At 43.8% G+C, this 12,622-nt stretch overlaps 1 protein-coding gene and 1 pseudogene across 2 annotated transcripts in view; both read right to left on the bottom strand.

The window, feature by feature from the left end:
• Positions 1–5,553: 5,553 nt before the first annotated feature.
• The window catches only part of LOC111150784 (regulator of G protein signaling like 1), an 84,959-nt gene continuing 77,890 nt past the window's right edge, over positions 5,554–12,622 (bottom strand). The window contains exons 18-21 of the mRNA XM_022508383.1: positions 9,229–9,338; positions 7,838–7,930; positions 6,697–6,763; positions 5,554–5,590 (exon numbers count right to left, since the gene is read on the bottom strand). Coding sequence (XP_022364091.1) covers positions 5,554–5,590; positions 6,697–6,763; positions 7,838–7,930; positions 9,229–9,338 — 307 coding nt within the window. The remainder of the gene's footprint in view (positions 5,591–6,696; positions 6,764–7,837; positions 7,931–9,228; positions 9,339–12,622) is intronic.
• On the bottom strand, positions 11,219–12,213 carry LOC111150787 (annotated as a pseudogene). Its single transcript, XR_002640819.1, has one exon. The product of XR_002640819.1 is annotated as an activator of 90 kDa heat shock protein ATPase homolog 1 pseudogene (transcript).

Below are 12,622 nucleotides of genomic sequence, written 5' to 3'. Positions count from 1 at the left end.
GAGAAAAACCCTGGAAAAAGGGAAGAGAACATCCAATAACTGTGGGGCAATTACAAAAGGTGTAACACTCATGTAATGGGAAAACCAGAAAAAGAAGAAAGGAAAAAAATAAATATTTGAAGCAATAATGATTGAGAATTTCCCCAAATTAATGCTAGATGCCAAGCCACAGATCCAGGAAGTTTAAAGAATGCCAAGAAGAATAACTGCCAAAAGAAACTACACTTAAGCGTATTTTACCCAAACTATAGAATATCGAAGATAAAGGAAAAAATCTTGAAAAAAGCGAGAGGAATAAAACACTTACTCTATAAAGGAACAAAGATAAGAGTTACATCTTACTTCTCAGTAACCACACAAGCAAGAGGCAAAAAGAGACTTCTCTGCAGACCTCCATCAGCTCACCTGTAAAATAAATCTTGTGATTCCTATCCTACTTGTCACATAGTAAATGCTCAATGAAGGGTCTTGAATATTTTGAAGTATCTGTTAGGGGCTCGGGAGGAACAACAACAAAATTTTTTTTAAGCCTCCTATAAATAGTAGATTTATAGAACATAAAGAAATCCTCCAAATGACTATGTAGAAATTACGCATTAGAAATTAATGGGTTTGTGGAAGTCCTGGCTATTCAATGCTAATAAACAACATGAAGAAGAGCATTTGGAATTTTTTCAGGATTTAACTCTTCAACTATGTCACTCTGGGTCAATCATTTCCTTCATGTTCCAGGAAATTTAGGGAAAAGGTAGAAAGAGGGGGAGCAACTAATGTCCTTAATGCCAGCTCTGTGCCTGGCACCATGCAATGCACTTGGCCTACATTATCCCAAACGGTTTATAAACAACCCAAGGAGGCAGACATTACTATCTTTATTTTACACTTGTTGGGACTCAACAAGATTAAGTAATTTGCTGATGATTGCCAAGGTACGAAGGAGTGGAGATGGGATTTAAAACCAGCCTGCCTCATGGAAAAACATGAGCTCATAGGAATGGCAGCCGGGCCTCCTGGCCTGGACTCTTGGTCAGGGGTGGGCCCATGTGTCAGAGCTTCTGGATGAGCCTGGCTGGTCCATGGTCTTAATCCAGAAGGGGTAGTAATATTTCCATTAATTTCTTGAATTGAAAATGACCTTAAGAGCCTCTGGGGAGTGACATACTGTTTTCCTGTGTCCTTTCCTTTAAGAAGAGTATGGGAGGCCCTTCGATTGTGAATATGGGCGTCCTTTATTCTGGTTAATGATCTGCAGCTCTGATTGAAGTATAGGGGTGGGGACTGACACCCCGAAGTGCTGCACACAAGGTGCCCCTTCGTCTGCAGCAACACTTGGATCAATTGGAGGCTTTCAGAATGAAGGACAGACATCTTTACCGCTTTTGTAAAAAGAGGGAAGATTTTATGTCATTTCCAGACGTGCAACTGGAAGGTTTCTGAAGGTGGAAGGTGGACCTTTGTCTCTCCTGCTCTTTTCCCTGCCGCTTTCGTTACTGTTTAGTCTGAATGGGCTGTAAGAACTTCCTAAAAAAAAATACAGAGCCCTTAAAGCATCAAGAGTCATTGAACATAAAAAAAAATCGTAAGGAAAATTATATATTTCTTCTTTAATGGGCTAGTCGCAATCAGATTTGATGACTGATTTGATTTTCCTGGTGAACATCGTGGTCTACACTAATTGTGAAGTGAGCCTAATTAACTGTAAGGTCAGACAGGCATAAAGTACACGTTCTGTTTTTTCCACCACATTCCTAAACCTAGCACAGTTCATTGACTCATGCATTCAACATGTATTTACGGGGCAACTGTTATCTGCATGTCACTCTGCTACCTATTAGAGGCATAAAGAAAAACAGGACATGGTCTCTGTCTTACAAAGGCTTATAGTTTAGCAGGTGAGGAATATATATAAACAAGAATCTCAAGAAGGGGAAAAAGTGTTGCAGAAAGAGAAGAAAGGGTGGGAAGAGAGAGGAGACAACCAGGAGGTGTCACTGTTGTGATGTCTCATCACCAGGTGGAGGGGAAGAGGGAGGACATTTTACACAATGTTGCTGGGGAATGAAATGCGTGAGGAAGAGAGGCAAGAGATGAATATGGAAACCCAGACTGGGGTCAAATCGACAGTGGTCTTATATGTTACTAAGGAGTTGGGGCTTTTTCAGTCAGGCAAAGAAGGGTTGATAGCTAGCAAGGAATCAAACCTCAGTGCTACACCTGCAGGGCCTGAACTCTGCCAACCACCTGAAAGAGCGGGAGGATGGGTTCACCCCTGGAGCCTCCAGAAAGGAATGCAGTTCTGCACACCTGACATTAACCCATTGAGTCCCAGCTCTGACTTCTGACCTACAGCACCGTAACATAGTAACATTGTGTTGTTTTAAGCCAGTGAGTGTCTGGTAATTTGTTATGATAGCTAGAACACTAATGCCGGGACTAGAGGAAGCCACCTTCCTTCCCTGGCCTTTCCCTTTTTATTTGGCTTTGGAATATAGGTGGGTTTCAGTGGGGTGAAGTCCAGAGCAGTGACCAAGAGAGAATTCTTGAGATGTCTCTGGGGCAAAACGGTGCTTTATTAAAGCCCAGGGACAGCACCCGGGGGCAGAAAGCCCTGCTGCATTGGGGCTGTGAGGCTGTGGCTGATTATATACTGTGGGGTTGGGAGAGGTAAGGAAAAGGGGAGGTTTTAAAAGAACTTTCATGGTGCCTGGTTGGCTCAGTCATTAAGCGTCTGCCTTCAGCTCAGGTCATGATCTCAGGGTCCTGAGATTGAGCCCCACAACGGGCTTCCTGCTCCGCGGGAAGCCAGCTTCTCCTTCCCACTCCCCCATCCTGTGTTCCCTCTCTCCCTGTGTCTCTCTCTGTCAAATAAACAAACAAAGAAACAAATAAATATTTAAAAAAAAAAAAGAACTTTCATATGCTAAAGAGGACCTTCAAGATACCGAAACTCCTTGCCAGTTGTGAAGTTAAGCTTGTCTTTCCCTTCTAGCAAGGCATTAACATTAGATAGTTGGGAGATTGTCCTGGAAGAACGTCACAACCGTCCCACCCAGGAATGGGGGGTGGGGAGGGGCTGCAGGGGATCGCAGCTGCTTTCTTCAGCCAGCCTTCTGTTTCCTCATCACTTTGATGCCAGTGACCCTCATGGGTCTAATGTTTGGACTTCTCCTCCTCCCTCCTAATATTTTCTAAGATAGACCCCGGACCCAAATATAATTACAAGGGGGAAAGAAAAAGTTTAAAGCAAAGATTTGCATTTGTTAGGCTGTGGGCCAGGGTTACCGACCACCAAGTTTTGTTTGACTTGCATAGTATTATAAAAACTTTAAATTTCATGTTCTTTGTCTCTCTTCCTTTTTGTATTTTCCCTCCCCCCCTCCCTTACTTCTTTTTCTTTCTTTCCTTATTTTTGCCTTAAGTTAAGGAGCTCTGTGATCTCGGGGTCCTGGGATCGAGTCCCACATTGGGCTCTCTGCTAGGCGGGGAGCCTGCTTCCTCTTCTCTCTCTCTCTCTACTTGTGATCTCTCTCTCTGTCAAATAAATAAAATCTTAAAAAAAAAAAAAAGTTAAGGAGCTCTGGCCCCATTGAGCTGGCTGCCTGGATCTGAGTGTTACTGTCCCCTTTGACGAGTGTTCAGTTTCTAGCATTCCTTGTTACCTCTCATGGGTTGTTTACTCATTTATATTACCTGTTTGCATGTTGATTGCCTTTGTGACATTAGCCTAAATCTAGAGTGAAAACATACTGGATCTGGGATCTCTGAAGTGAGAGGATATGAAAGCAAAGGAAGCAACAGCAAGACTCAATAAATGAGCAGAATTACTTTTTTCAATTCAGGGTGGTCCTATGAAGTATCGTGAGGTCTTCTGAATAACGTGTTTGCTTGCACCTCCGCGTGCGACTATACCTATGGATGAGTGTATATAAGTAGAGAATTATGAAATGGGCAAAAAATCACAGTTTCAGATGAATTCTTTGAGTGAGGTTTCTTTTCCTTCAGTGGGACCCACCTACTACCAACCTATAGTTTCAGCTCTGCCTCAGTCCAACGGGAGGATATTTAGGCACATGACCCTGAGTCAGTATTTTATGAGATCCTCATCATTGCTTTGGTGTGGCCTAACATCCTCTCTGGTTCTGTGTGCAAGGTTTTGACTTGATTATCTTTGACCAAGATCATTCCTGACAGCTCAATTCCAATAATAGGGTTCTTCCCCATTCTCTTCTTGCCTTAGTTTCTTGCCTGATTTTTAAAAACTGTAATTCTGTCTCATGCCCTCTAATCAATCTGTTAACTCAAAATTCTGTCTTGGAACCTTAGCCTCATTAGGGAAGGAAATTCTCACTCCTTTCTTCTGGGCCTTCCTTAGGCTGAATTTTTACTTCATTGGACCCTCTCCCAGTGGCCTGAGGCTCTCCACATGTCATCTGAGGCAACACCTTTTCTAGTCACATCCGCCTAGAGTCTTCTTGGCCTGTCACAATCAAAGCTCCATTCAGATGATCTCACTGTCCCAGGCATTTGTGAGCCCTGTGAGGACATTACAACTTTTTTCATTCTTGAGGAAAGTCTAGGAAATAAAATATGTGAACATAGGAGGAAACTGCCTGGAAATTTGAGAGGCTTCCCCAGTAAGCTTTCTAGTCTTTCCTTGTTCTGCAGCTTACAGGGTTGAGCCCATCTTTTCTCAATTATCTCAAGTGGAAGGCTCATTTAGGACATTTGGTCATTTTACTCCTGATTTTCTTCAAAATGAACCTAGTGCTCTATAACCATGACAATAATTTGGGCCTTTAGGTCAAAAAAGTCCCAAAGAGTCTCTTTATCTATTAATTGACAACTAAACAGAACTCTAGGGAAGAACTATTCCTTTTGGGCATGAAAAGTTATATAGAGTTATATGATCACGGAATGAGGACTAGCCAAAGATTTGGAAGTGGTGTGTTCTAGTCCAGACTCTGCCACTGACTACCTGGTGATCTGGGGAAAGACACTTACCATCTGTGTGGCTTTCCTTATCTGTTTAAAAAGAAGTAATTTTTAACATGGTTACTCACAGGGTTGTGAGGATTTCCTAAGGATGGATCTGAGTCATTGTCCAAATTGGAGATCCCAGCATTAAGATCCCATCTGTTTACTGTTGATAAAAACAGCACCTTGTTTACTAGAGTGTTTAATGCCATCTACATACATTTGTCATGGGATTCGTTGACATTCATGAGTCAGAGATCTGCTCAAGGCTATGCAGCTCCAGAGTGAATCAAGAACTCAGGTCTCTTGACCCCGAGAGTCAGGTGATGTTACATGCCCACTGTAGAAAGAGCATCTCTGACAGAAACCCCAGGATCAAGGAGCACAGAGGTGCTTCTGTTCATGCTCTCTGCTCATATCTTACCCACTGAAGTCCCATCCTACCATGTCTGGGCTGACATCCCATTGATCATTCCAGGGCAGATGACACTGGGCCATTTCATTTCTGACCAGAAAAGTTTCTGTCAGTGTTAAGAGGCTTCTGAGAGATGATGTGCCTCTGTTGGGAGTCTGACTGGACTACTTTCTCTCCTTTTCGGAGCCAGGTAATTTTGGTCTGAAGGAAGAGAGAAGAATGGCCAGTTATTAGAATGACAATGAGATAACTGGCATACTCTGCTGGTTTGTTGCTGTCATTCCCTTTAGGAATAGCAGTGGTCCAAACCAAAACCCTTTGACCTCAGGGTAGCGCTCCTTGAATTCTTCTTCTTACCTTCCTCTCCAAGAACTGATAATCCCTGAAGCTACATATTGCTTTTCTGTACAAACAATTCCAAAGTTCTTGTCTTCTAGGCAAGTGATACTGGGGCAGCTCTAAACTCCTATTGGCCTTGTAGAAGGTCTGAGATGACCGGCTGGCTGCTGAGGAAACCAGGCCTTCCAGTCACATAGCCTGGTGTCTATAACCCTGACTTTCAAGCAGCTCTTTGGCTCAGTTTTGTCTTCCACGACCCCCTAGCGATTTTCTCAGAGCTCTAACGTAGCATGATTTCCACTTTGGTGCTTATACAGAAGTGAGTTAGGCTGAATCAGATTTTTTTTTTTTTTAAGATTTTATTTATTTATTTGACAGACAGAGATCACAAGTAGACAGGCAGGCAGAGGGTGGGGGGAGCAGGTTCCCTGCTGAGCAGAGAGCCCGATGTGGGGCTCGATCCCAGGACCCTGAGATCATGACCTGAGCTGAAGACAGAGGCTTAATCCACTGAGCCACCCAGGCACCCCAAGCTGAATCAGATTTTGACAGGCTCAAGTCCTTTATGATTTTATTGACAATATCCTGCCAAGTAGAACAATTCTTTTTCTTTCCATTTTATGCCCCTTACCTTGAAAAGCTTGAGTATTAGGGAGGCTGGTAATAAAAGATCATCTGGGACACTCTTCTCCTAGCAATAATGTTCTCCTAGAAGGTGGGTCAGGGTATCCAACTTCCTAAAAGTGCCTTAGTTGGAGACATGTAAGGAAACCCACAGAGAAACCCTTCCCTAACTATCTTGACTATAGGACTCTCTGGAAGAAGCAACCTCAACTTCTTGGTTTTCATATGCTAAGGAGTGTCAGGTTGTAGAGCTAGGTCTCTGGGAAATTTCTTCCCCATCTCCCATTGTACACTTGGACAAAGCAGCTCTGAACCGAAGAAGAGGACTTCTGCCCCATGCCTACCCTGGTACAGGACACAGCTGCACAGTGGTGAGCCCATGTCTTGATGGGGTAAGGTTGCTAGAAGAAGCTAAAGACAAATGTAGAGAAAAACTGCATCAGAACTCAGGGTTCAGGGTACACTTGAGGGCCTCCAGCCCAGGAAGGCCATCCCAGAACAACCTCCAGGGAAACACCTTCAGGAAAGGAGTGGGAAAATGGAAGGTGAAGCAGTGATGCTCCAGGGACATCAAGGAGACCTGGTCTGAATGCTGCAGTACCTTTGGTCTTAGGAGACATTTTATCTGGATACAAAGGTCAAGATGACAACCCTAAAGACCCAGGGAAGTAACAAAAGGAAATGAAGCCATATGAATACTGGAATCGCAAAGCTTAAGGCTGTTTGGACCCTATGGATCATGGGCAATATTCCATAGTGGCCTCCCCCACTAGGGAATGAGGGGACATATGCAAATGGGCAGAAAAGGCAAGCTGGTGTTTCATGCCCATAAGCAGCAGAAAGAAACAGTATCTCCAACCTAGAAATAGCAGTGAACAATTGGTATGGGGGAAAGAAAAAGCTTGTCAGGAGAGACCATGTGGAAACCAAGGCAACTTTAATACTTGGAAGAGGGCTTAACTCCTTGAGGCTAAAGATGGGGAAGAAAAAGGATATAGCGTGGCTCAGATATGGGTGGCTAGGACAAGAGTGTTTATTACTGGGATAAGATGATCTGTAACAGGTACTTCCAGGAAGCAGAAGGTATGGGATGGAGGTTCTGTTCAAGTTAGCAGGTGCTCTCAGAGGGAGGGGAAAATAACACCTGGGATGTTACGATTGTGTCCACACACACATTGGAACCACCACACATACAGAGGAGCCAGCAGAGATACAGACAAGCCTAAGGTACCTTCCTTCAAGGGGCTATAAGAGAATTAGGAAGATACAATTACTCAGATGAGAGCTGTGCACAGAGCCCCAGAAAGGCAGTCAGGAGACCTGCTTCTCATCCCATCTCGGCCACTCACATGCTGGGTGGTTTGGAGCAAATCGCTTCACATTTCGGGGACCTCAGTCTCCTTGTGGTCATTAAGGAGCTTGGCCAAACTGGATTAGAGTCACCATCTTAGTAGTTAGATCAGTGGGATTCTAACTCCAACTCACAATTTTGGCCTGGACTTGTTATTACCTCCCGTTGTTGAGGCCGAAACCACTCAATACCTCTGAGCAAGGTGAATCTTAAGATGGCATGGTCTCCTGGAGAAGAAAGACAGGGAACATGAAAATCCCTTATAACACCCAACAAAATAAATCTTTATATGTAAGCAAGGAAGTTCTTGACAACATTCCTTGGAGTATAGGATGTTACTGACAGATATTATCTAAATCCAAGCCTCTATATTTGAGATCAGGGAGGTAAAGGTGATTTATTTCCTACTTAGGTGCACCTCTCAGAGGGGCAGGAACTTGGCTCCACAACCAGCCAGAGCTGCTTCTCTCACTCTTCATGCAAACTAGGGATGGGTTAAGTTTCAAAAGTCTCATTTGTACTCGGAAAAGGGAGTGGAACGCTTGTTTGTGAGGAGGCTGGAAGGGGGGCAGGGTTAAGTATCTGGAAAAAATGGACATGAGAACTGCATAGGCTGAAACTAAAACCTTGGAATGCTCAGCTCTCTTACAGGACAATTTGTTGCTGTCTTTAAGACTCCTGTCTTATCTCCTTATTTTGTTCTGATGCTGGTACCAGTTTCAGACTCGCACACCTCTTCTCTTTGGTTCTCAGAACCTTCCACTGTAGAGACATCCAGTCCTGCTCTCTCCAGGCACTGCTCTGTGCACCCTCTTCCCCCTCTTTAAAATTTCCTTACTGATCTCAGTGCAGATATTAAGAAAGGGATTGAGTTTAACTGCTCTGCTAAGAAAACATGTCTGTATTTGTTTTCAAATGCACCTATTTGCTTATTTATAAGTATATTAATAATATGCAATATATGAATGACATATTAAGAGTATATTAATAATAAATATGTAGATCACTCATAATCACATCATGCAGAGATAAGCCTATTAATACTTTATTTATGAATTTTTCCCATGCTCTCATAAAGATTACATACATGCATAAAAATATATATGTATTTACCACATGAAAATCATACCCTAAATCCACTTTTTAATTTTCTCATTTAATACCATAAAACAGATGCTTTTCAAATGATAGGGTTTCTGGAGATAGTTGGAGCAGGGGCTTCTTAAATAGCAGTAAAGCAAGTCACCACCTCTATCTACCCACCACATGGACCATGACCTACATCCTGAGGCTGTTGGGAGGTACTGCTGAGAAGTGTGGTACATGGGTGGGGTACCCTTTTGCTGTTACTGATATCAACAGACAAAACATACTTTAATGCTTCTCTGAGAGCCAAGTTAATGAGATGCCCACCCCTCCAGGAAATACCCTCTATGAAGTCTTACCTTGGTCCTTTGGACCTTTGCTTTCCCTTTATGAGTCTCATTTTCTAGAGAATGGGGCTATAGGTCATGGTTGAGCTTACCTCCACTCCAAGGAGAAGTCTTGTGTGTGGGTTTAGGAGAAGTTTTTTTATCCTTGTGTGTCTTCCCCTTGAACTGGAAGTAAGAGTGGGCTGCCTTCCAGGAACAAAACCTGTGAGAAGATTGTCTTCTGGTCACATGGAAAAAGTTACCCAATGAGGAGGCTGGAACACTGAGCACGGGGCAACTGGGTCAGGACCATTCCTTACAGAGAGTAAAGTGTGCGATAGAGAAGAGGAAAGTCTTGGCCTTGGGGTGTTGCCTGTCAGAGGCCCTTCTTCTGAGCCCTCGCTGTGTCCAGGCCTAGCTCCAGTGTGGACCTGGTATGGACAGTATGTTGGGATTCCCTTTCAGAACCAGTGAATGGAGACTGTAAAGAATCTGCTTTATCCAGATCTGAGGAAGAGTCAATCCCTCCAATGCTTGCTTGAGCCTCAGACTATGAGCTCTCCACTTAACCCCACGTGGTACAGCCAGAGTGTCTGACTGATTTCCTCTCAGGTCCTGATCCCTGATTTCATCCTGTCCCTTACTGAAGGTCATGACCCTGTCATGACATTCCCAGCAGTCTGAGTAAACCCCTTCCTCACATGAACTTGCACTCATATACTTAACTCAGTCTAAGAACTGTTGCTCCCTGGAGTCCCTCATAACACTCTTCATCTGTTCCTCCCTGGCCCCTAATGCTTGCTGTCCATCAGCCTACTCTTGCATTGGACCCCTTGGAGGTTGGTCTTGACTAAGATTGGATTTATTTTCTATCCCGCCTTTGCTCTGATAGTCTTTTTTTTTTTTTTAAAGATTTTATTTATTTATTTGACAGAGAGATCACAAGTAGGCAGAGAGGGGGGGTGGGGAAGCACGCTCGCTGCTGAGCAGAGAGCCCTGCATGGGGCTTGATCTCAGGACTCTGAGATCATGACCTGAGCTGAAGACAGAAGCTTAACCCTCTGAGCTACCCAGGTGCCCCTGCTCTGATAGTCTTAACTGGTGCTCTCTTTCCAATGTCCCCAAGGGGCATTCTATTTGATCACAGCTGGTTTCTCTCATTCCACTAGCTATAATGGGTCTTTGTCCCATCAGGAAGCTCCCAGTCTGCCACAACGCATACTTTATGGTGCTTAAAATAATGAGAGACCTTGTTTCTAATCCTGGTTTTACCATTTCCAAGTGCTCCTAGGCATCTCTTAGCCCTTTTGAACCTCAATTTACTCATCTATAAAATAGGGATAATGACACTTTGCCTCACCCATCTCAAAGGGCTATTGAGAGGTTCATCTGGGATGACATAAGTAGACACAGTTCGTGCAATATAAAACTCTTTATATAGGAGTGTATAGGAAAGCAAGTGAAGAATCAGCTGCATAAAGATTAGGGATCCAAAGCCTCCCTGAAGCAGTCTACACTTCCTAAATGGTTGTGAGGCAGTGCTGAGCACTGACTCAAGCCAGGAGCAGCATGCATTTCTCAGGGTTCTGATCCTCCAGAAAGTTTCAGGACAAATTTCTGTTTGATCCTGCTTAGCAGAACTAGAATCAAGTCTGGATTTGGTGCTAGATAACAACTAATGTTCAAAGGATAAACTGGTTATCTTGAACTTCGATTTTTAATTCTTTTAATCCTGTATTAAATAATGTATTATCATAGAGATTTTTTTTAATTGAACTGAAGTATATTTATTTTTTTTCTTCCAAAGTTTTCTTTAAATCCTAATTAGTTAACATATAGTATAATATTTGTTTCAGGAGTAGAATTTAGTGATTCATCACTTGCATGTAATACCCAGTGCTCATCGTAACAAGTGAACAAGGGCCCTCCTTAACATCCATCACCTATTTATCCCATCCCCTACCCACTTCCCTCCATCAACACTCAGTTTGTTCTCTAACATTAAGAGTCTCTTACTGTTTTCCTCCCCCCTCTCCTTCTCTCTTTTTTCCCCCTTCCCATACATTTATCTGTTTTATTTCCTAAATTCCACTTTTTTTTTTTTTTTTTAAATTACGTTTATTTAGCTTATGTACACATAAAAGAGAAATCGCCCTCCAATCCCACCCAGCAGAAATGCACAAACCCCAGCTATACGTGGAGGGAAGGGGCCCCAGCCCCAAGTTAGTGGTTGGGATGGTGCAATCCTGGGAGTCCCACGCCCTAGTCAGGAGAGGGCTGGGCCGAGGGGGCGGACACCGCCCCCGGCGCCAGGCCTAGAACAAGCGCGCGCCGTAGCCGAAGGTCTGTTTGATGCCCTCGAAGTAGTACCGTTGCCAGCCCTGCCGCGTCCGCTCCTCCTCGGGGGCCGGCACGCCTCTGCCTTCCATGCACAGCTCAGTCTCTCCGCTCTTGTCCAGGAAGGTCAAGGTGATGGTGGCAAAGTGCCCTTCTGGCCAAGATTTAAACCTCCATTTCATCACAATCAGTTTCTCAGGGACCAGATCAGTGAACTCCCCAGAGACGTTGCCATCTACCAGGTGAAACTTCCCACCTTTGTCTGCTTCCAGCATTGCGGGAGCATGGGTAAAGGCCTGAACGAGCTCTTGAGTGGTAAAGACTCTATAGAGCTCCTCTGGTGAGGTCAGGAAGGTTTCTCTAAGGGCGATCTTACAAGTGGGGATTTTGACACCAACAGGTCCGGCCTGGGTTTTTGAAGGAGCAGACTTAGCCTTGCGCTCCTCAGTTTTCAGTGCTGGCCGCCCGGTTGAGTCTACTGCCTCTCCGTTCATCGTAGGCAAGATCATGCCCTGCGTGAACTCTGTTTTGAGAGTGCTGATGTAAATTCCCATTGCTTCTCTTAGAAGTTTCACCCCTTCTTCCTTCATTAAGGCCACGAGATTTGTGTCAGGCTCATCTTTGGCAAGGCTCACACTAATCTCTACTTCATCCACACTGTTTTCATCAGACAAATTGGGGATCTCCACATGCCCCTTGGACTGCACTCCAGACTTAGAGGTACCTGTCCAGTTTAGTTTGATGCTCCACTCATAAAATGGAATTATGGAAGTGAAATTACATGGTATTTGTCTTTCTCTGACTGTCTTGTTTTGCTTAGCATAATACACTCTAGCTCCATCCACATCACTGCAAATGACAAGCTTTCATTCTTTTTGATGGTTTAGGAATGTTCCATTGTGTCTATATACCACACCTTGTTTATCCATTCATTAACTGATGGACACTTGGTCTATTTCTATAGTTTGGCTGTTGTTGATAATGCTGCTGTAAACACTGGGGTGCAGGTAACCCTTCGAATCTGTATTTTGTGTCCTGTGGGTAAATACCTAGTAGTACAATTGCTGGATTATAGGATAGTTCTATTTATCATAGAGATTTTAAAATAAAGGTTGGAGATTGGTAAGCAACCTTTAGACTTCTCTTCCACTAAAGTAACACTTATGCGTG

The sequence above is a fragment of the Enhydra lutris genome, unplaced genomic scaffold, assembly GCF_002288905.1.
Source record: "Enhydra lutris kenyoni isolate GAN:26980312 unplaced genomic scaffold, ASM228890v2 scaffoldscaffold24, whole genome shotgun sequence".
Taxonomy (NCBI): domain Eukaryota; kingdom Metazoa; phylum Chordata; class Mammalia; order Carnivora; family Mustelidae; genus Enhydra; species Enhydra lutris.
This window is presented reverse-complemented; position numbering and strand designations above follow the sequence as displayed.